Source organism: Protopterus annectens, chromosome 6.part0 (genome assembly GCF_019279795.1).
Source record: "Protopterus annectens isolate FY-2018-M chromosome 6.part0, PAN1.0, whole genome shotgun sequence".
In the NCBI taxonomy this organism is placed as follows: domain Eukaryota; kingdom Metazoa; phylum Chordata; order Ceratodontiformes; family Protopteridae; genus Protopterus; species Protopterus annectens.
In genome coordinates this window covers 521,091,164-521,114,373 of record NC_056737.1, presented here as the reverse complement: position 1 = coordinate 521,114,373, position 23,210 = coordinate 521,091,164, and the positions used below count along the sequence as shown (strand labels likewise).

Sequence of the window (23,210 nt, the reverse complement as noted above, 5' to 3'; positions counted from 1 at the left end):
TGTTGCCTGAGGGAGGGTACTGGCAAGGCGAGAATGGTCATGAGACACAGTGGACTTGGAATATCTATGAAAAGTATGCTCAAATACGTTTGTAGACAGTTTAAGGAAAACAATTAAGACATGACTGAACAACCGTTTTTGTAGGGAAAAAATAATACGAGGCATAATGTACTTCTCTCTTAAATCATTATCACTCCATGAAATACGTCCAAAGTAAGTAAAAGTCTTTTATTAAAACAATATTTCAATAATTTAATACTAAAACATTTAGTTATTTTTTAATGTGGATCAAATTACAAATAATTGCAATATTGCTAAACATTTTTGGCATGAATATGGAGAGGCCTTCTGAGACAGAAACGTCAACTTCGCAATTGAACCTGATGTACTCTTAACAAAATATTAGATTAATTTATTCTTTTGTACATGTAGGTACTAAAATAAAAACACTTGGGAACAATCCTATGACATTTTTATTCACAATATTCACATTGAAATCATCTATATTTACAAATCCTACTAGAGCAGCAGCTGTTATCCTGTACTTGTGTTTTTTCCTTCTTAAGGAAAAAAACTTTTAAAATAATCACAATCTGTAACAAAATGATTACTTAAAATAGCTTTAAAAGGAAGAGAAATGTGTGACTTAAGACCTAACAAAAATGCATTGTTTTGCCATTATATCAGTTGTCATGCTGAGAAACACCAGACTCTGCTTCCGTCTGACTTGGAGGAGGAGAAGACAGTCTTGCAAGTAGCATATGTGGATTCTGTGGTGGTAGCCGGCCAGCTGGTAAAAATCCATCTCGAACTGGTGGAAATCCATCTCGAACTGGTGGAAATTGAAGGAAATGTTCTGGTAGAGGAGGAGGAACTCTCACTATGAAGAGGAAAATGAAATCAACAATAAAATATGTTTCCTTTACTGAAAATTTATATACTTTTTTTTTCAAAATTTAGCCATTACTACAGTATCACAATCTGACTGCCTCTTTGCAATTTCACATTATGTTTCACCTACTAACTTCATCTGTGGTCACTATGACTTTCTTGATTTTCAACAGGTCAAAATGTGTAATGTTATTCATTAATTCATTCACTAGCAACCTTCTTAATCCAACTGAGGGTCAAGGGGGAGGTAGCACCTATCGCAGAACTCAAGGCTATGAAGTAATCCTGAATGAGGCAACAATCCATTGCAGGATGTGTGCACATGCATGCATGCAAGCGAGAACACACCCACTTTACAGCATGTCTTTGTTATGTGAGAAGAAACTGGAGTACTCAGAGAAAACCCGTGGAGGCATGTTAAGGGCACAGAGACAGTGATGAGAAGGTATTGCGGCCCAGAAATGAAATGAAGAACTAAGCACTGTGGGGCAGCAATGTTAACCACTATGCCATTCTAATTTTAATTATACAAAATGGAATTTGCTCCATTTGATACATAACTGTCCAAAAGGGTCTAAATGATCACACTTAATTATTTTGAGTCTCACTTCATCTTAACAAGATTCTTCAAAAATTGCACTCATCATAAAGTGTAGTAATAATCTCTGAGGAAAAATAATGTTCTGAGATATTCATCCCTTCTGTAATGGATCATAATTCATTGATCAGCAATCTGCAAAAGCTACACACATTTTAATGTGTACAATATTCTGAAGGATTACATCACCCCCTGTGCGTGGGGTTTGCCTCCCTCACCCTCTTTCCTTAATTACACTAACTCAGACTTCATACATTTGGAAATATATTAGAAGGATTGTTATTAAAATCTACTATACTAGCTGTTACTCCTTCCTGTGATGTTTGGACTTGGAAGCATGTGACCAAGTGTACTTTAGGATGTCTTGTGGGAAGTACTACAATGGTACAGAGTCATATGGCCAGTGGTGTATACCATTCAGTTTATGTATTTGAGGAATGAGAACTACGTCTCCATTCTTGGCATTAATTTGAGTGTTAAGCAGAAGTGTATATACTGCTAGTGTGGGGTGAAGGAGGTGGCACCCCTCGGTGCAAGCTTTTGGAGGGGGCGCAATCAGCACTGTAGAACTGCCAATTGCCTGTATTATATTCAGCAATGATACTGTCATGAATTAACATGAATGCAATTAGGACAAAGTTTTTTTTTTTTTTTTTTTTTTTTTTTTTGGAGGTGGGTCTAGTGTGGCAGACTGCCCAGGGCACAAATGTTCCTAGCTACTGTTCTGTTTTTAAGTTGACTGTAGGATTCCACCAAGGGCATGTCTTGACACATTCCTGTTTGTGATTTTCATGAATATTATATTAAGGCACAGCTGAGGTCTGAAGTGTATCCCATATGAGGACAGGAGGATTCATCTTTTTTGCTGGCAGCTAATAATATCCTCTTAGCTTCAAGTGACTGTGGTCTTTAACATACACTGGAGTGATCTGCTGCTGAGTGTAAAGCAACTAGAATAAAAAAATCAGCACATCCAAATCAAAGGTCATGGTTCTCTAGTCAAACAGGGTGGACCACCCTGTCAAAATCTGTGAAGGGCAGATACCTCTCATGGAGGAATTGTAAGAATTCTGGGCTGTTATCCACAGAAAAGGTTAAAGGGAACCAACTGACTGATTAATGTACTGGTGCAGGCATTGCACCAGACTGTGGTGGGAAAGCAAGTGCTGAGTCATAGGACACAGCTGAATTTACAGGCCATTCTCTGTCTGTCTTTTCTCTTTCTCTCTCTGACTGGGGAACATCTGGCTAGGGCAGGGCAAACATTGCCCTACTCTTTAGGAATGGAACAGCTGAATGCCATTCTTCCTGTTGAGAGGATGAAGAGGGATGAATGCCTTCCCAATATGGGTGTTGCAAAGAAGGGAGATTTTCATGTTGTATAAAATGCTACTACAAATGAATCGGAGCGTGACTATTTAGCACAGACAAAAATGCCAAGACTGCAAGCTAGTACTTTACAAACAGGTACTTTGCAAAGTGATGTGTTTACTATCCAGTGATGGATTATAATGGGAATGATCTGGATGGCTGCCTATTGCCTATGGCTGAAGAAGGCCCATGGCCAGCTGTCAGATATACTGCCTATGTAAAAGTAAATATTTTTATTGAAAAAAACAAACATTTTAGTGCAAAAAACTACTGATGCACTGGTGCACAGCAAAAGAAAGCAGAGGAGTGCCTAGTGAAAAAGTTGTGTACACTTACCATAAATGTAGATGTTAAAGTGTATTCACTGTTGCAGTCATCACATTTGGGTTATCTGCTTGCAGTAGCCCTCAGTTGGCCTGATTATCAAAGTCTTGGGTCCTGCATCAGTTGCTGTCTCATCTTCAGTGACGTCAGGTAGTCAGGGATATAAAGCATGCAGCCGACACCATTACATCAGTTTTTCTTGCCCCAGATGTCAGGTGCCCCCTTAATGGGAAGCAATTAAATATATATATATATATATATATATATATATATATATATATATATATATACAAGGTTATACCACCAACAAAAAAGCAAATACACCAAAAAGCTTTTAAGTATAGTAAAGGAGAATAGAGGTATAGCCAAAGGAAGTCAGGGGGCTGGAGGGAGGGTAACCAGGACTGCAACAGTGAATACACTCGAACATCTACATTTATGGTAAGTGTACACAACTGTACTATGTTCTTCGTGTTTCACTGTTGCAGTCATCAAATCTGGGTAGATTCCCAAAGCTAAGGATGGGAGGAGGAATTTAGATAGCATTAGGACCAGCTAGAAGACCCTGCAAGACTGCAGTGGCAAAGCCAGCTCTGGATTTAGAGAAAAATTGGCAAATGGTAATGCTTGGTGAAAGTATGTACAGAACTCCAGGTAGCAGTTTCTAGGATGTCTCTGGTAGGGACACCTCTGAGAAAGGCTTCAGAGGTAGATGCAGCCCTGGTTGAATGGGGTCTAATCCCCTGTGGGATAGGTTTTCCATGGTGCTTATAGCAGAAATGAATGCCATTGGCCTATCCATTTAGAAATGGTTTGCTTTGAAATAGTCTTCCCCTCTGCCCCTGCAGCAAATGCCACCAGCAGTTGTTCAGATTTCCTTTGAGGTTTAGTCCTGTCCAATTAAAATCTAAGTCTGTGCACATCTAAGGAGTGCAGTATCTGTTCCCCTTTGTTCTGTGGATTAGAAAAGAAGGTTGGCAAATGAATGGACTGATTAAGAGCCACACTGGATACCACCTTGGGAATGAAAGAGGGATTGGTCCTGAGGGACACCCTGTCCGCATAAAAGATGATGAAAGGCTCCACTGCCATAAGGGCCTGCTGGGTTGGGAGGGTGGCCTATAATTATGTAAGTTGTTTTACAAACACAAGGTGGGTGGTTTGGTGAGTCTCACAAGGGATAATTGGCTAGGCTTAAAATGGCTCGCAAGGGCAGTTAGCCTAGTACTAACCTATGAACCTATGAACCTATAATTCAGATACCCTTCTTGCTGAAGTGATTGCTAAAAGGAAAGCTGTTTTCCTAGAAAGGAATTTTAACTCTGCAGTTGCAGCTGGCTCAAAAGGAGGAAGAGTGAGTTTTTCCAATACAAAATTAAGGTCCCAGGCTGGAGTTGGGGCTCTCCTGGGTGGTCTTAAATTGTTGGCCCCTCTGAGGAACTGCTTGAGCAATGGGTGAGAAAAGATGGGTGGTTCTGTGTTGTAATGAGATGAAATGGCTGAGGCGTGAATTTTGATGGAGGAAAAGGAAAGGCCCTTGTGAAGCATCTCAGTTAAGTATTGAAGAATCTGAGGTACACTGGGCACTGTTGTTGTGGCCATCCCTTGAGTTTGGTTCCAGGCACAGAATCTTTTCCATTTTTCAGCATAAGATTTTCTAGTACTAGGCCTCCTTTTCTCCAAAATGACATCCACCACTTGTTTACTGAGGGATGGTAACAAAGAGATTAGGTAATTAGCCAGGCTGCCAAGTTCAGGGTTTGAAGCTGGGGGTGCAGAATCTGGCTCTCCTGCTGAGACGGCAGGGTAGGGGTCTGAGGTAGGCGCCATGGGGCCAGCTGTGACACACTGCACAAGAGGGGGTACCAGTGTTGGCGTGGCCAGTCTGGTGCAATCAGTATCATCCTTGGTTTGTCCTGTTTGATCTTTAGTAGCACTTTGGAGAGGAGGGGCAGAGGAGGAAAGGCATAAACTAAGAGATTTTTCCAGCTGAAGGAAAGAGCATCCACTTTTCAAGCTTGTTTGTAGGAAGTCCTTGTGCAGAATTTGTCCAATTTGTAGTTCTGGGGGGAGGCAAACAGGTCTGTATCCAGGATCCCCCATTTGTTGATCAACATGTTGAAAATCTTTGGTTCCAGTTTCCACTCGTGTGGATCCATGAGACTTCTGCTTAGTTCGTCTGCCAGTGTATTTAGTTTTCCTGACAGGAACTGAGCCTGTAGATGCACTTGGTAGCTCAAGGCTGTATTCCACAGAGCCATGGCTAGTCTGCATAGGCGGTAAGAATGGGTACCCCCCTGCTTGTTTATGTACTACATAACAGTGGTGTTGTCCATCTTTACCATTAATTGTCCTGGAAGAATGTGGTCCTTGAAGGCTGTCAGAGCATTCTTACAGCTAACACTTCTTTTTCATTGATATGCAGGTGAATTTGACTTGGGTTCCATTTGCCCTGAATGCACTTCCCTGCCAGATGAGCTCAGCCCCCCATGCACAGTCTGACGTGACTGTTGTTAGGGTTTGGGCGGCAGGGGGTAGAGTGAATGGTAGTCCCTTGTTTTAGTGGCAGGCCTCTTCTCACCAAAGGAATTCTATCCGTAGGCAAGGTATGATAGGAATCATTGCTTCTAGATCCTGGGAATGTTGACACCATAGACTTTTTAGATACCACTGTAGTTTCCTCATATGCAGTCTTGCATATGGAATTAGTAGAATGCACGAGGCCATGAACCCCAAGGCTTGCAGTATTTGCCTTGCAGATAGCAGGGTTTTTGTGGCCACTAGTTTGAAGTAAGTTGTCAAATGCATTTGTTTCTCTGGCATGAGGAAAGCCATCTGGGAAGTTGTGTTCAAGCTTGCTCCCAGGAATATAATTTGTTGACAGGGTACCAGATGGGATTTCTTTTCATTTATGATGTACTCCAGACAAGTTAACACCTTTTGTACAAATGCCAGATGATTCAGAAGTATGTCCTGGCTTTCTGCCCGAATTAGACAATCGTCCAGGTATGGGTATATTTTGAATATTTCTTTGCCTGCAAAATGCAATGACTGGAGCTAGGCATTTTGTGAATACCCTGGGCACAGTAGATAAGCCAAAGAACAGTGCAGAGAACTGATAGTGCATGCAGCCTGCTTTGAAGCGTAGGTATTTACTGCAAGATTCCCTGATTGGGATGTGCAGGTAGGCCTATCATGGGAAGCAACTGGTGAAGAGTTAACATCTTGAATTTTGGAATCACCAAAAAGATGTTTAGGATAGACAGGTCCAGGATAGGACGCCATGAGTTGTCTTTTCTGGGTACCAGGAAAAGTCTTGAGTAGAAACCTTGTCCCTTTTTCTCTTCTGGTACAGTCTGAATAACCTTTAATCTTAACAGAGAGAGTACTTGCTTTTGAGCCTCTGCCCACTGATTTGGGGGTAGATCTGGCCAACCATCTGGGGTTGGTAGCATGTGGAAGTGAAGTCTGTATCCTTGGGAAACTGTTTAAAACCTATTTGTCCTGGGTAAGGAGTTCACAGTTTTTTGCTTGCAGAGCAATCTTTCCCCCTAAAAGAGCAGTCAGTTGAGAAGTGCTTGGAAGTTTAAGAGTTAAGTGATTGAGACAGTTTACCATAGGGGGGAGTCTTACTACTCCCTGATTTGGAAGTGGCACCCCCCACTGCTTAGTCCTGTGCATACCCTGGGACTGAAGCCTGGGTGTTCTGCTGGTTCTGGGTTTGAACTGAGAAAGCCTGGAAGAGGCAGGAAAGGACCAATTTTTTGAGGGCCAATGCCTACTAAATCTAGGAGGTTGCACTTGTAAGAAATCTAACAGTTTGCATAGATTTAGCTTTTTCCTCCATCTTTTTAAGAATTTCTTCTGCTTTGTTGCCAAGAAGGCGGTCCTGATTTAAGGGAGCATCCAGAAATTTAGTTTTAACATGATCTGGCAAAGATTGTTCCTTAAGCCAAGCATGCCTTCTAAGTACAGACCCGGTGACAGCAGCCCTGCAAGATGCCTCTAGTGAATCAAAACCACATTGCAAAGTGTGTTTTCTAACCTGTTCAGCAGAATGCATTAAATCCTGTAAATCCTTATTTTCAGCACAATCAGGAATCAACAACATTTTCTGTTTAAGCAATCCAATAATATGCTGCTGATACTTTAACATATGAAACTGGCAATTTAAGGCCCTGATGGCCAAGGTTGCAGAAGTGTTTACCTTCTTACCCCATCTGTCCAGGGCCCGGGAATCGCTATCAGAGGGGGTAGGATTTTTGGCAGTAGTAGCCTTAATGCCCTTGGGTCCCTGTGAAATGGTCTCAGAGTCTGCAGTAGGATTTTTAAAAAGGAACTTATGAGAATCAGTAACCCTGTAATATCTATCAGGTTTTCTGGGAGCAGGAGGTAGAGAGTCAGGGGCCAAGCTAGATTCCGAAAAGGCATCGTCAACAATGTCCAGCACAGGAGGGATAGCTAAAGGCCTGTGTTGGGGCAGGAGTAAGAAATCTCTAAGCCTCTTTTTAGAATCAGAGTAATCCTGGCTTTCATAGTGAAAATGTTCCCTAAGAGTATGCAAGGTTTCACCAAAAGAAAAATCCTTTGGGTGAGAAGCAGAGGGAATAGAGTCCTCTGCATCAGAATCCTCATAGGTAGATGAGGGTAAATCCTGGGCATCAGATGAGATAGAAGTTTCAGAATCCTGGTCAGAAGTATCATAAGCAAATTCAGTCCTAGGTCTCTTAGAGGGGGAAGGTTGGCTTCCCCTGATTAAAGTAATAAGGTCTTCAGCCATTCTTATCATTTGTTTTTTAGGCATAGAGGCCTGACCATGTGGTCTGGGTGTCGGTTTCCTAGGCATGGTTCGAGTTTAAGGCCTAGAAGAAGAAGATGGCGTTGGTTTAATATGCAAGTCACTAGGCCTGAACACACCCTCAGAAGCCGGAGCCTGCACAGAGGCTCTGGACCCATCCAAGGTACAGACATCCACAGGTTCCACAGTTGAAGCATCTCGCGGCATACCGGACTCCAAATGGGTCTCAGTAAAGGCTTGCGCATCTGAAGTAGTGGGTATCAGGGGCTGCAAAAGCACCTCACTGAGTCCCGGCAAACTGGCGACTAGTTTAGGAGAAGCGTCGTCGGCAGCTTTGGACCTAGGTGGCCTGTCTCTTTATCTTTGCGTTTTTTTGGAATGTCGGTAGTCAGGTGGCTTACCGAAGACATATTTGGATAATTGAACCGAGTACCAAAATATTTAAAAGCGAAAATGTACAGACGAATAGTTTGTGGTTTAAATAAGGCATAAAACCAACAGCGAGGTACGTTGTGGTCAGGGCCTAGGCAAAGAATACAGTATGAATGAAAATCTTTATGAGGTATTTGCTTTCCACAAGAAATACAATTATTGACTTTTACTGACATTGGTTTAGAGCAAGAAAAAGTTTCCCCAACGGGGTACTTAGCTTTAGTTGAAGACTTCGGTTCTGAAACTCGAAAATGAAAATTTCAGAAGTCAGCCGACAGGCACTTGCAAAATGCTTCTGCTTCGGGCACCGCACGGCAAGAAAAACTGATGTAATGGCGTCAGCTGCATGCTTTATACCCCTGACTACCCGACATCACGGAAGATGAGACAGCAACCGACGTAGAACCCAAGACTTTGATAATCAGGCCGACTGAGGGCTACTGCAAGCAGATAACCCAAATGTGATGACTGCAACAGTGAAACACGAAGAACATCTGGTGTCAGGTACTACTAATTAGAAGACTCAAAGTCCTGTTTTGTCATGAGCATGTCAATAGGAGAATAATAAACAGTGCCACAATTGGGTAAAGAATGTTTACACCAATTCATTTAGTATTAGTAATATTCTATGTAGCAACTAATCATCTCTGGTGAGAAGAGTGTACTACATGTTAATTATTCTCAAATGCTCAGAGAAAAGGAAAATGGACTTTCTCCCATGGACAGATGGATTCAAAACAAGATTTTTCTTTCATACAATTTGCAAGCATGCAAATTCAAGCACATTTTTGCAGAATTGCTGAAATTGTGCCAGTATTTGATTTAGAATTTTTTAATGCCGCTGCAGGTTCAAGTACAACTTGTTCTGATCAATGCGGAACCTGACACTAAATTATTTTTAAAACAAAAAAATAGCTTTACTTGAAAAATCCCATTTTCATTCATTTATTCTACTGCAAAATGAACATGTGAAATCAAAGTACATTTGCCAGCAAAACTATAAGAACGTAAGCTATCTTTACACCACATTCATGTGGGTAGACTTACAGTACATAACTTTATACTAAATAGTAAAAATTACTTCATCATCTAAACTAAGAGATTTCACAAAAGAATACTCTTAGGATGGTCTAGGACTGACCTGCATCCTGTAAGCTGAGCCCCGATACTTGGAACCTCTACTTATACATATATCAACACTGTATAAATCCTTTAACTGGAGCAAAGATCACAGATTATACCTTAGAACCAAGTTAATATTTTTAGTTCTTTGCTCTGTTTATGTGCTTTCTTGCAAAAACCTCATTGGTCTTCTGCGTCTACTTTTCTGTTCTTCCAATTACATTTACTGAATCTTTAAAACTTTTCATGCAAAAGTGTGTTACACATATAACTGCTTCCATTGCCTGCCCCAAAGCTGCTTCTTTCTGTAGATAAAATTGTCTCTCCCGGAGGCCATTATTTCTCACAACTTCCTTAATCTGGATGAAACTATCTCATCACAGTCTACCTGATCTGATCTGAAATGTGTTATGGTCACTGGATCCTAATACCTACATTAGGGTCTCATTTCCCAAGGTATCACATCAACAGAAGTTTCTATAAAAACAGCTTTACTTTCCCACTTTTACAAAGGCAAGCTAGGGTACAGTTGTGTAAAATCTTACCATAACAGTAGATGTCCTTTCCTTCACCATTGCAGTATTTCTTACATCTGGGGATTACTTGCCTCAGGTAGCTGACGTCTGGCCAGTAAAAGCCTATGGTTGGTTGAAGGTATGCCATACGTCACACATATACATATGCTTCTCACGTACCATCCTTAGAACTGATAGCCCCAGTAGGAACGCCAGTCCAAGGAAAGACAAGAGGTAACCAGTACATCCATAAGAAAATGAACCAGGGGAGGAGGGAGGGAGGGAGTGAATACTGCAATAGTGAAGGAAATTACATCTACTGTTATGGCAAGATTTTACACAACTGTACTATGTCCTTCCATTCACTGGCTAAAGTATTCCTTACATCTGGGAGCGTGCCAAAGTTCAAGAAAAAACTTGGGAGGAGGAAGGACCAGCAGAGCCCTCTAGGAAGCCATGAAGGATGGCCCTAGCAAAACCATCTCTAGCTCTGGAGATCACATCCAACTTGTAGTGCTTGGTAAAGGTATGCACAGAAGTCCAGCTAGCTGCTTCAAGAATAGAGTTAGTATTCAAACCCTTGAAAAAAGCACCAGAAGAAGCCACAGCTCTAGTAGAATGAGCCTTTACAGAAGAAGGAAGGCTCTCATAATGAAAAGAATAACAAAAATAAATAGCTTTAGAGATCCAAGAAGAAATAGTTTGCTTGGATACAGCTAATCCTAGGGACCTAGGATGAAATGAAACAAATAACTTATCAGATTTTCAAAACAGACTTAGTCTTATCCAAATAAAATCTGAGTTGTCTATGCACACCCAGAGTACGCAATGCAGCACCCTCTTACTGGCAGACTGCAGAGAGGACAAAAAAGTAGGCAAATGAACAGACTGATTAAGTGACAACTCATTAACCACCTTGGGCATAAAAGAACTAGTTGTCAAGGACACACTGTCCCTATGAAACACCAAAAAGGAGGACAAGTGATAAGGGATTGAAGCTGAAACACCCATCTGGCAGAAGTATGGACCAACAAAGGAACAGTCTTCCAAGAACAATGTTGTAAGGAAGCAGAAACAGCAGGCTCAAAAGGAGCCTGAGTCAACTTCTCCAAAACAAAATTAAGATCCCAGGGAGGAGGAACAGGCTTCCTGGGAGGCCTAATATGAAGGACGCCTTTAAGAAATTGCTTAGCTTCATATCTAGAAGCTAAAGGAGGACATAAAGGCTGACAAGAAGAGATAGCTGACAAATGGGCCTTAACAGAAGAATAGGCCAAACCAGCATTGGAGCAACTCACACAAATAAGAAAGAACCAAAGGAACATCCACAGTAAGTGGATCAAGGTTATGGCAGACACACCAAACAGAAAACCTCTTCTATTTGGATAAGTAGAATTCCCTAGTATTGAGTTTCCTGGCCTTCTGCAGGACCCTAAGCATGTCCACAGTAAAAAAAAGGTGTCTACGTGGAATCAAAATCCTATCACCCATAGTGTCAGCTGAAGAGTGGAGAGATGGGGATGGATAAGAGATCCCTTGTCTTGTGTGAGTAGAGCCACCCTGTGAGGTAACTTGTGATAACTGCCCTTGGCTAAATGCAGAAAAGGGAACCAATGCTGTTTTGGCCAAAAGGGAGTCAACAATAAGATTTTGAGAGTGCCCTGTTGAATTTTGAACAGGATTTTTGGAATAAGGGGAAGGGGAGGGAATGTGCAAAGAAACATCCCCTTCCAAGAAAAAAGGACGGCATCTACCTTCTACACCAAAGGACCTGGGACTCTGGCACAAAACAGAGGAAGATGTTTATTCAGAGGGGAGGCAAATATATCTACTTAAGTACCCCAAAACATATCCATGTGAAGCATCCATTCGTGGGACTGAGTTAAAAACCTGCACAGAGTGTCTGCCACAATGTTTTGACTTGAGGGAATGTAAACTGCCTGAAGAGTCACTTGATATTGGATAGCAAGATCTCATACAGGAGTGCCAACCAGCAAAGAAGGTAAGATCTTGTTTCGCCTATTTGCTTATATACCACATCACAGTGGTATTGCCAGTGAATACCTTGAGAGGTCCTGGGGAGACAAAGAGGATGAAAAGCCTGGAGAGCCAACAGAAGGGTTCTCATCTCTTTGATACTGATGTGCTCCTTCAGTTGAAGAGGTGACCATACCACCTGCACCTTTAAAGAGCCAAAAGCTGTTCTATATTTCACATCTGAGACATCTGTGAACAGTTCCTGTGAGGGGAGAGGGGGATGAAAAGGAAGCCCTGGGTTTAAAGACAACTGCTGGATCCACCAATGAAGTTCCCTCTTGAGACAAGGTAGCACAGGAACTACAAGATCTAGAGGATGTGAATGCTGAAGCCAAAGTGACTTCAGGAACCAATGAAACTTTCTCATGTAGAGTTTGGCCAGAGGGAGCATAGGGATTGTGGATGCCATGAAAACCAGAGCTCTCAAACTCCCTGGATGTAATGAAGGCCAGAGGAAGGAGAGTTTGCAACAGGATCTCTGGAGAGGAGGCCTGAATCAGGTTGTCCAAATAAGGAAATATGTATTTCCCCTGAAGCCTGCAAAAAGCAATCACAGGAGCGAGGCATTTAGTGAATACCCTTGCGGAAGTAGAATGGACAAAAGGCAAAGCAGAGATCTGAAAATGCCAGGAAGCAACAGAGAAATGCAAAAGCTTACTGAAAAGGGGATGGATCGAAATATATGTAGATAAGCATCTGTGAGATCCAATGACACCATATAAGCCTAAGGAAGCAAAATAGGGAACAGCGTCTGAAAAACAGCATTTGAAAAGTGGGCACCTTCAGAAAAGTGTTTAGATGATAAAGGTCTAGAATAGGCCTCCAAGTATCCCCTTTTCTGGGTTCTAGAAACATCATGGAGTAAAACCACCTCCCCCTTTGGGACACAGGCACCTCCTGAATAAGTACCCTGAATCAAAAAGTCTCGAAGCACCTCTGGGGAAAAAGGGGAGCTGTTCCCCAAGAGGCTGAGGAATGCCCATAAAAGGACAGGATTTCCACACCATTAAATACCCCTGGCAAACAATGACAGAACCCAAGAATCCTAAGTAATCTGAAGTCAAACAGGAAGAGAAAGGAAAAGGATAAGATAAACAGAAACATGGCTGGGAAGAGGCAGATAGTCAGACTGCACCTGGTTTATTTGGAAAGGAAGAATTCTGAGTCCCTGAAGTCTGAGGAGCCTTTGCAGAAGAAGCCCTCCTACTATTCGTTTTGCCCTTAGGAGGAGGATGAGACTGCCTGCGAACAAAGGCAGGCTTATTGGTGTAGTTTCTCTGAAATTTAGGAACAGGAGAGACAAACATATGTTTGAGTTCCTGTAAGGCCTTCTCCTTATCCAGAAGGGACTTAAACAAATCAGCAGCAGCTTCCCCAAACAAGCATTATTATCAAGAGGGTCATCCATCAACTTAGCCTTGATATCATCAGGCAATGGTTGCAGCCGAAGCCACAAATACATCTTCATCACCAAACCAAAAGCAGCAGCTCTAGAAGAGGCATCTGCTGCATCATTAACTACACTTGATGGAATGACTAACCACCTGTGAGGATGTCCCTAACAGGGAGAGAGCAGAAGTTTTACTCTCACTGTCTGGGAATTCAGAAATAATCTGACAAGCCTGAAAAAGGAGAGCCAACACATACCTGGACATGTGGATCTGATAATTAATAGGCCTAAAAGCCAAGGTAGCTGAAGTGTAAACCTCCTTACCAGCCTTTCTATCGTTATGCTGTCTTTATCAGAAGGCAGTAACTTGGCTGAAGGAAGCAATTGAGAAGGTTTGTCACAGGTGACAGACACCACTGAGGGGTTACAGCAGCAGGACACATGTACAAAAAGTTAAAGTCCTCAGGCACCCTATAAAACCTATCACACCTTCTTGGGAGCAGGGTTGAGAGAATCAGGGGCTTTAGAGGCATTGTAAAATGCATCCAACAAAGCAGCCAAAACAGGAGGAATAGCAGAAGGTTTTGGAGATTCCATCTGCAGCAACTGATAGTACCTCTTATGAATTTCAGAGACCTGAGCACAATCCCATTTTAAAAACTCCATCATCCTGGAGATTGTGTTCTCAAAAGAAATTTCTTCAAAGGGTGTATCAGGACTAGTAGACTCCTCCTCCTCTGATCCAGAGTCAAAAGGAGAAGGAATCTGGGAAGAGTAATCAAGGGATTCCTCATCAGAATCCAACTCCTCCTCAGAGGAATCTGTTCCCTGGGCCTTTTAAGGGGAGGAAAGGACCAAGGGGGAACTGGAACAGAAACCCCCTGAGGAGGTTTCACTGCCATCAAAGCATTAAACAAACCCCGAGTGAAGGCCTGCCACTCACTCTGTGAATCCCTAAGGGTAGGAGAAACATTTTTAGTTTTTTTGCTTTTACTTTAATGACACATTTGCCCTGTAAAACTTAGAAGGCTCTGACCCAGGAAGGCATTCAATAGCAGTAGTAGGGAATCCTTCCCTAACTAAAATCTAAGGAACACCCTTAAGCCCTCGAAAATAATCAATCATGGTTCCCCCTGAACATCCAAACAAGACATCTGCAAAGCCTCATCGGACGTGCTGAAAGCCACACCTCCCCAAGCCTCCAACCCGTTCATGGCAGAGGAATCAGAAAAAGCCGGGTGAACCTCTGGGTTCTCACTCACCTTGGGAGAAACATCTGGTGGAGGCTAGATAGAGGAAGATTCTGGTCTGGGTTTCTTAACCTTCTACTTCCTTGACGTCTGACCCTCAGGGCGAGAAGCTCCTTCCATAATATCCTTAGTAACAATCTTAAGTCACTGATTCTCCAGATACAATACTAAGGAAGAAAGCCGACTATGCAGAGTCTTCAGTACAAAAGCCTGACAAATGGGACAGGAACTTTGGTCGTGAGAGGCTCCCAGGCAAAATAAACACTGTTCATGGCAGCCTTCATGGAAAATCAGTCTCCTGCACCGGCATTTACCCTTCCTGGATGACATTAAACCCCAGAAGCAACCAAAAGACAAGAAAAAATTAAGTTCCAGTGCGACACTTATCTACAACGGCTCGTAAACAGCAAACCAGTTTAGGTGTTCAGACATACGACTGAGAGATATGTTCAGACTGGCAGCAAAGAAGTTCTGAGGATGGTATGTCCGGATGCCACCTTTAAGTTTTACGTATGCTAGGTGAGGAGCATGTGTGTGATGTACAGCGTACCTTAAAGCAACCAAAGGCTCTTGTATACTGGCCAGACGTCGGGATACCAGAGATAGGGAATTGCCAGATGTAAAGAATACTGCAACCAGTGAATGGAAAGGCCTCTTATGGCATTGGGCCTGCAGCCCCATGAAAAGCTGTAATTGAGGTGAACCATCTTACAGTCCTGATGAAGTCTCACTTTAATAGACACAAAAATTAACTTTTTAAAATAAAGACTTCAGGATTTAAGTCCATCCAGTTACTTGTACATCTATTTTATCACTGTTTTTACACAAAACTGTAAAAAAAACCAAACAAAAAAATTCATTAAAAAAAACACAGTTGGCTTTCCAAGTTCAGAATTCCATGCACACTACTGTGCATATGTAGAGTACTAATTCATGTTTAAAAAAAAAAGCCTAACTTGGTTGGGATGTTTCTTAAAACTCAAACAGTCCAGTATTATACCTACTCAAAATGAAGAATAAGGCAATTACTCATTATTCTAGGTCTTCTTTCCATTTTGTGATGGGCAGAAGCGCACTTTCACAGGAGGCTGGCTGGGCTACTCTACAGTGCAGTGAAGAGTAGTTACTATTGCTGTAGGCAACCTCACTTGACTGAGATAGTCTGAACTTGACTGGTAGTGAAAGTAATACTAGAAATAGATGTGCAAGCATGGGAACAAGATTTTTTTTAATTAAAGCTTTTTAATAGCAGTATTAGTGCCACTGCTAGCCAGTATGCACAATGGTGAACATTTTTTACTTAAGTATGTGCATGTCTGCATGCATGTATGTGCGGGAGGTAGCAGTGTATGGCTTTGCCAGCAGTAAGCCAAAAGACATTACTGTTGCCATTATTTATGCATTTACTCGATGACAATCAGATATATGACATGTATATATTCAACATAGTAGCTGTAATTAGTAGGGTTGAAATGTATGACTGTAACCAACTATTACTTTTAACTGTATCACAATCTGATACTTGAAGCAAAGTGTACAGTCAACCAAGTGACTGTAATTTCTGGGTATGGGGGCTTTTTCTGAATGAAAACTAACACGACTGCCATGCTGTTAGTTCATATTGAATAATCCATATTCTGGCTTTGCAGAACTAATGTTATTGTGTGTAAAGCAATCTGGAATACTTTGCTGTGGCTACTGTTTGTATGAACTAAAGGCTAAATACATTACACCATTTTTTTAAACCCAATCAGGTATCTGTGGTGTATGCAATCAACAAAGTGGACAACACTGCTGGGTACAGGGGCTGTCTATGGAGGAAAAAAAGAAGTTATATCTTACCATAACATTCCATCTGTGTTGTTCATCTTCTTTCATTCATCACTGATGGGTTCGGTTCCTAGCCCTCGGAACCAAGTTGGCCTTTTTACCAAGCTCACGTCAGCCAAAAAAACTCTCGAGCTAACTCTCTAACCAGAATGCCATTATCCCTGTTACCTCAGATCGAGGTTTGCTAGAGAAAAAGAAGTAAAGCCGCGGCCACTTCTGGGCAAATACCTTAAGGCACCACTTAGACCCAAAGCATCCCCCACGAGCATTTGGAGGGGAAAGGAGGGCAGGAAGTGATGAATGAAAGAAGATGAACAACACAGATGGAACATAATGATAAGACATAACTTCTTTCTCTGACGTTGTTAATCTTCTTTCCATTCATCACTGATGGGACAGAATCCCAATATAACTTGCAGTCCATGGGTGGCCCTTATGGAAGAACATTCCTGAGTACCACTGAGCCGAAGGCAGCTCTCCCTCTGGAAACCAAGTCCAATTTTTAATGATTGATATAAAGGTTTAGCCCAAATAACTGCTGCACAGATGTCATCCATGGAAGCCCTAGAATGGAATGCTACAGATGTTGCCATAGATCTAGTGGAGTGAGCTTTAACTTTTGGCATTGGTTCATTATTGAGGCAATAGATGAAACATATGCAGTCCCTTAGCCATCTTGATAATGTAACCTTGGAAACAGCCTCTCCCATTCTGATCCCAGAAAAGGAGATGAAAAGCTGTTCAGATTTACGGATAGGTTTGGTCCTGTCCAGGTAAAATCTCAGTTGTCTATGCACGTCTAAGGAGTGAAGGCAATACTCTCCTCTATTGGAAAAATTCAGAAAAAACACTGGTGGATCAATGGTCTAGTTAATGGAGAATTCTGAAACAACTTTGGGAAGAATGGATGGATTTATCAGAAGTGAAACTCTGTCTTTATGAAAGACCAGATAGGGCCTCTTGATACACAATGCCTGCCGCTCAGAGACTCTTCTGGCAGAGGTAATGGCTACCAACAACAACGATTTCCAAGACAAAAACTTTAGGTCACACTTTGCAGTAGGTTCAAAAGGTTTTTGAGTCAAAGACTGAAGGACTAGAGTGAGGTTCCATGGTTCCACGGGCTATCTGACAGGAGGCCTAATATGAGAGGCTCCCTTGAGGAAAGCCTTGCATTTCCATTGTGGAAATTAAAAATTGCTGCCAGATGTACTCGAACCATAGAGGCAGAAGCTCCATTATCAAAAAACTTAGACAAGTATTGAAGCACTGCAGTAGCTAGAGCCAAATACGGGTCTAGCATGTTATCCTTGGACCATATGGAGAATCTTTTCCATTTATCCTGATATAGTCTTCTGGTGGATGGTTTGTGAGAGGCCAGAATGATGTCTCGCACAGGCGAGGAGAGATTAGCTTGCCTGGTGACTAGTGGAAGTGGAGAAACCAAGCTGTCAGCTTGAGACTGGATAGATTTGGGAGACTCAACCCCTGGAGGTGAGTAATCAGATCTGGTAGATGGTCCAGAATCCATGGCGGGCATACTAGGTGAGGCCGAAGGAAGGGGAACCAAACTTGTCAAGGCCAGAATGGGGCTATGAGGATCACCTTGCATCTCAACCAAAGAGCTTTCTTTAGAAATTGTGGGATCAGAGGGATGGGAGGATAAGAGTAAGGAAGTCCCGTGGGTCAATCGTGGATCAGAGGGTCCCTCGGTGACTCCCCCTCCGGGGGAAGTAGGGTGAAATAGCTGCTGCACTTGTTGTTTGATGGGGAGGCGAAAAGATCGCAGCAAGGCTGGCCCCAGTGGCTGAAGATTACTGATGCCACCTTGTGGTTGAGGGACCACTCATGAGGCATGAGGATGCATCTGCTCAGTTTGTCCGCAATCACGTTGGACCTCCCCGGGACATGCATTGCTATCAGAAAGTGGTTGGAAGCTATCACCCACTGCCAAATTCTCATGGCTTCTCGACATAGGGGGTAGGACTTGATTCCTCCTTGCTTGTTGATATACCAGACCACTGACATATTGTCTGATTGAACTGCAATTTTCCTGGAACGGACAGCTGAATGGAAGGCCTGCAACACTAACAGCACAGCTCTCAGTTCCAGAACACTGATATGCAGGTGGGCCTCTGAGGTGGACCATGTGCCTTGGACAGTCTTTCCCTGGAAATGCCCCCCCCCCCACCCAATCAGGGAAGCATCTGAGGTCACAGTGGCTGTGGGCTGAGGAGATTGAAATGGATAACTCCAAAGTACTGCATCTGGCACCATCCCATCAAAGCAGGTCCTGTTTGCAGGAGTTGGTTATTCGAATCTGGTAACTGAGGGGTTGATAGTTTGGGAACCAGTGACACAGAAGGAGCCATTGCAGAATCTGCATATGTAGCTTTGCTAGAGGCACTACTGGAATTGATGCTGCCATAGAACCTAGAGCTTGAAGAACTTCCATTGCAGAAGCTATTGTTTGAGAGAGTATCACCCAGAGTTAAAGCCTCAACCGATGGAGTCTGTGAATTCGGAGTGAAACCAGACAAGACTGAGTAATGAACACTGCTGGAATGAACTCTATTTGTTGTGCAGGGGTAAGGTTTGATTTCTCCCAATGTATTGTTATTCCCAACACTTTTGTCAGAGAGAGAGAGTATAATGCAGTGCTGTTACAAGAAGAGGCTTGGTGGGGGCGGCGAGGAGCCAATTGTCGAGATATGGAAACACCAGGAATCCTTGTAGTCTCAAGTGAGCTGTTACCGCTGCCATGCATTTCGTGAACAATGGCAGGGCACAGAATTGATAATGGATGGCTCCTAGCCAGAAGTGAAGCAGACTCCTGGAGCGTTCATCCATCTTGATGTGCTAATACGCATGATCTATAGAGCGCATCCAATTGCCTTCTCTTAAAAAAGGGAGAATGGACTGAACCATGACCATCCGGAATTTGGTTTGGATGACAGACTTGTTTAAGATGCTGAGATCCAAAATGGGTCTCCAGTCCCCTGTCTTTTTAGGCACCAAAAAGAATCTCGAGTAAAATCTGGATCCGCGCTGGTCTGGTGAGACTAGTTGGAAGACTCTTTCTTGAGACAACTTTATAATCTCTGAAGCTGCTTCTTCCCTTTGACTGGGTGGAATATCGGGAAGTTTTCTTGGAAAATTTGCCTGACAAGAAAGGGGAATGTGTAACCTCTGGTGATAATGCTCTGCACCCAGTGATCGGTGGTGATAGATTGCCAGGCAGCTTGGTGCAGAGAGAAATGACCCCCGACTGCTTCCAGAGGTAAGCAATCGGGCTGCTCCTCAGGAGCGCTGATAAGGCTGTCCAGAGAAAGAGTTCCTGGAGCCTTGGTTACGAGGACCCCCTGTGCCTCTATAGTGGCGTCTTCCGGAATTGTTACCCCCTCTGCCTCTGGGGGTATCATCATCACATGCAGCATGGAAAGGACCCTGAGATTTCTTGTCACATTTTTCCACTCCTCTGATTCCTGGAGAAGGTACGTTAAGGGTTGGAAAACCATAGGCCTACAGCAGACAGGGTTTTTCTGTTTTGCTCACACCTGGCTAGCATGTCCTTCACTTTGGTGCCAAAAAGAGAGAAGCTTAGATGGGAGCATTCAGAAAGGAAGACTTGAAGGGATCCGTGAGGTCACAAATGTGCATGCAGGCATAACGCCTCATAACAATACCCGAACTCACTGCTCTAGCCGCCCCTTTGGTCGCATGTGACAGCAACCTCATGGACGAGTTGGATACTGATTCCAGGGTTGCGAGCTGCAAGGCCACTTTGTCCCTGACCTCATCAGACAACTGTCCTGCAAGCATCCTAGAGAGGACATCAAGTCCCTCTGGAACCTCGTAAAATACGCCAAATAATTCAAGGACCATACAGCAAAGGTTCCTGATGCAAAAACATGCTTCCCAAGTCTGTCCACCGCCTGGGACTCCCCGTTAGGTGGGTGGACAGCAGGATTCTCCTTAGCCCAGTCCTTTTTCATGTCCACTGTCACCACCATCATAGCATCAACTGCTAACCTTTTGGATCAATGTGGGTTCTCCTCGGGAGGGGAAAGAATTTTGTCTGGTCTCAGAGGGATCGCCTCAATGGAATCAGGGTTCTTCCAAACATGCTGCATGACGAGCTGGACGAGCTTGTCGGCAGGCGGGGTCACCCAAGAGGTAGAAGGCCAGGCACGAAAAGCCTGCAGGAACACGGACTCCTCAGACGCAGGGTTGGAGGGCATCTAGTCACCTTCTCTGCTTTAACATTTCCAGAATGTCTCTGAAGGAGACATCATCAGGAGGCGACTGTGGGGACCCTTCAGCATCATCGTAATCAGTGTCTTCCATTAAGGACTCCTCAGGCGAGTCCATGTGCTTCCTCTTGCACATCTTCTTTTGATGGGGCTCCTCAGTGGGGGACTATGAGGAGGACTCGGATAAGTGGGTACCCTGAACAGGGGTGTCTTGTGGCTTCTCTGCCCGGTGTCCCAGGGGTGGTGGTCTGTGACAGCAGTAGCTCAGGGGGTAAAAACTGGGGTTCCGACATCAAAGGAGTGCTGCCAAAGCAAGAGCCCTCTCCATCTCAGAGAAGACAAGCCCGCCCGAAGAGGGATGGGAGCCCGGAACTGAGAAATACAACCTCGGGACCAGGGTCACACCCCATTCTGACAAACCCGCCCCCATGGATGGAGCCTCCAGCAGGATCGGTGCAGACGCTGCTATCAGCGCAGAGGATAGAACCAAGGAGAGAGAGGCGGCTCCATACCCCGGGATGATGCTCCCATCCCCCAATCCCCAGACTGAGGAAGGACCGGTTCAGCAGGAACCGTAGGCCAAAGGGGCAAACTTGGAGCCAGAGTGACATGCACCGTAGGCACCGAGGTGAAGGGTTCCAAGAAGGATGTCGGAGCAGAAGGCTTCAGAACTGAGATAGTCAAAGGAGGAGTGTAAGATGGAGTCTGTGGATAAGACAACCCAAATCCTGCAGGAGGGAATCCCCCTAGCTAACAACAGCTGGTCTATAAGACGCACCACGTCATGTTCCAAAAGGCTCCTGGTGGATCTAGTGGATACTCCGGACGGGGAGTCAGGACGTTCGATGAAGGGGCTATATGCTTGGCCCAGAAACGGATCTATGGAAGGGGCATATCGGGTCCGTGATGCAAGGTCTGCTAGCACCGAAGTCTCTAATTTCAAGACCGGAAGTAAAGCAGTCAAATCCAGTGAGGTTGGTACAACGCTCGGTGCTGAAGTGGCACTTGGAGCCAAAATGGTCAGTTTCAAAATGGAAACTAATGGCGCCGTCGAAGATGCGCCCTTTGCCAAAGTGGTCACAGGTGCCAAAGTCGAAACAGGTGTAGTAAGGTCTATGATCAGTGCCGGACGCAGGACTGGTGCCGAAACAGGTGCCGGTATCGAAGGTTTTGAGATGGTTGGGGCCGAAGAGGCAGATTTATGCTCCAAAGATAACTTTGGGACCTTTGATTTCCCAGGCTTACTATGATCACCCGAAGGTGAAGAAGGAACAGAGTGGGATCTTTTTTTGTCCTTAGAAGGAGGGGTTGAGACCTCCATCACAGGAATGGCCTCTGAGAAGGAAGACTTGAGTAACCCTTTCAGAATAAGTTTATTTTTGCGCTCATTAAGAGTGCGTTGACTGAAACTCTGACAAATGTCACACGGAGGCTGCACCGAAAGGTGGGACACTCCCAAACAGTAAACACAGTCATCATGAGAATCACTGTTAGGTAACTTGCCCTTACATGAAGTAGAATGCTGAAAACCTGAAGTACCCTTCTTATCCGACATCTTGACAGAAAAAAAACACCACAGGCCAACCGTATAATCCAACTATAATAAAATCAACACCGTTCAAAAAAGTCACAAATATAACAATACACTGGTATGTAGAGAAAGGAAGGGGAAACACCTGAATAAAAGTCAAAGCTAATAGGTTAAATAGGAGAGACAATATCAACTATGGTATTAAAGAAATACCACAAGGGTAAGGGAGGAAAGACCATACCAACAACGGTACTTGAAAGTTAACCAACGGTAACAATGGGTAGAGAGGAAAAACAAGGTTAGACAAAAGAAAAGGCACTGGCAATACTAATTGTTAATAAAATATGAAGATATCCAAAATTTTTTACACAAATATCAAAAAAGTTCCATTTAGCGGACAGCTTGGCTGAAATGCTATCTGAGGCAACAGGGAGATGGGCATTCTGGTTAGAGACTTAGCTCGAGACTTTTTTGGCTGGCATGAGCTTGGTAAAAAGGCTGACTTGGTTCTGAGGGCTTGGAACCAAACCTATCTGTGATGAATGGAAAGAAAATTAACAACATCAGATTGATGCTACTGTTATGATCAAGTTAGACAGTCATTAACTAGAACTTACAGGAAAAGGTATGCATTTTTGTAAATCAAGCTGGAATATTTTAGTATGGACATTTTTTTTAAAAAACAGAATCAGGCATCTGAGTTGTGCACAATCAATAAAGTGTGTATAACTGATGGTTTCAGGGCCTCTCTGTTGATAAAAATGTCTGTGTGCATGTGGTAGTGTTAAAGCATATCAAAATGTTACAAATTCTCCATGGTTTCTTTAAATTTCCATCGGTCAGACATCAGTATTGTGCACAATAAGTG

General features: G+C 43.4%; 1 protein-coding gene across 1 annotated transcript in view; it reads right to left on the bottom strand.

Moving 5' to 3' along the window:
* Positions 1-214: 214 nt before the first annotated feature.
* Positions 215-23,210, bottom strand: part of LOC122804407 (melanoma inhibitory activity protein 2-like) — a 1,673,436-nt gene continuing 1,650,440 nt past the window's right edge. Inside the window, exon 22 of the mRNA XM_044074238.1 lies at positions 215-880. Within this exon, the coding sequence (XP_043930173.1) occupies positions 684-880 (197 nt within the window). The 3' untranslated portion in view covers positions 215-683. The remainder of the gene's footprint in view (positions 881-23,210) is intronic.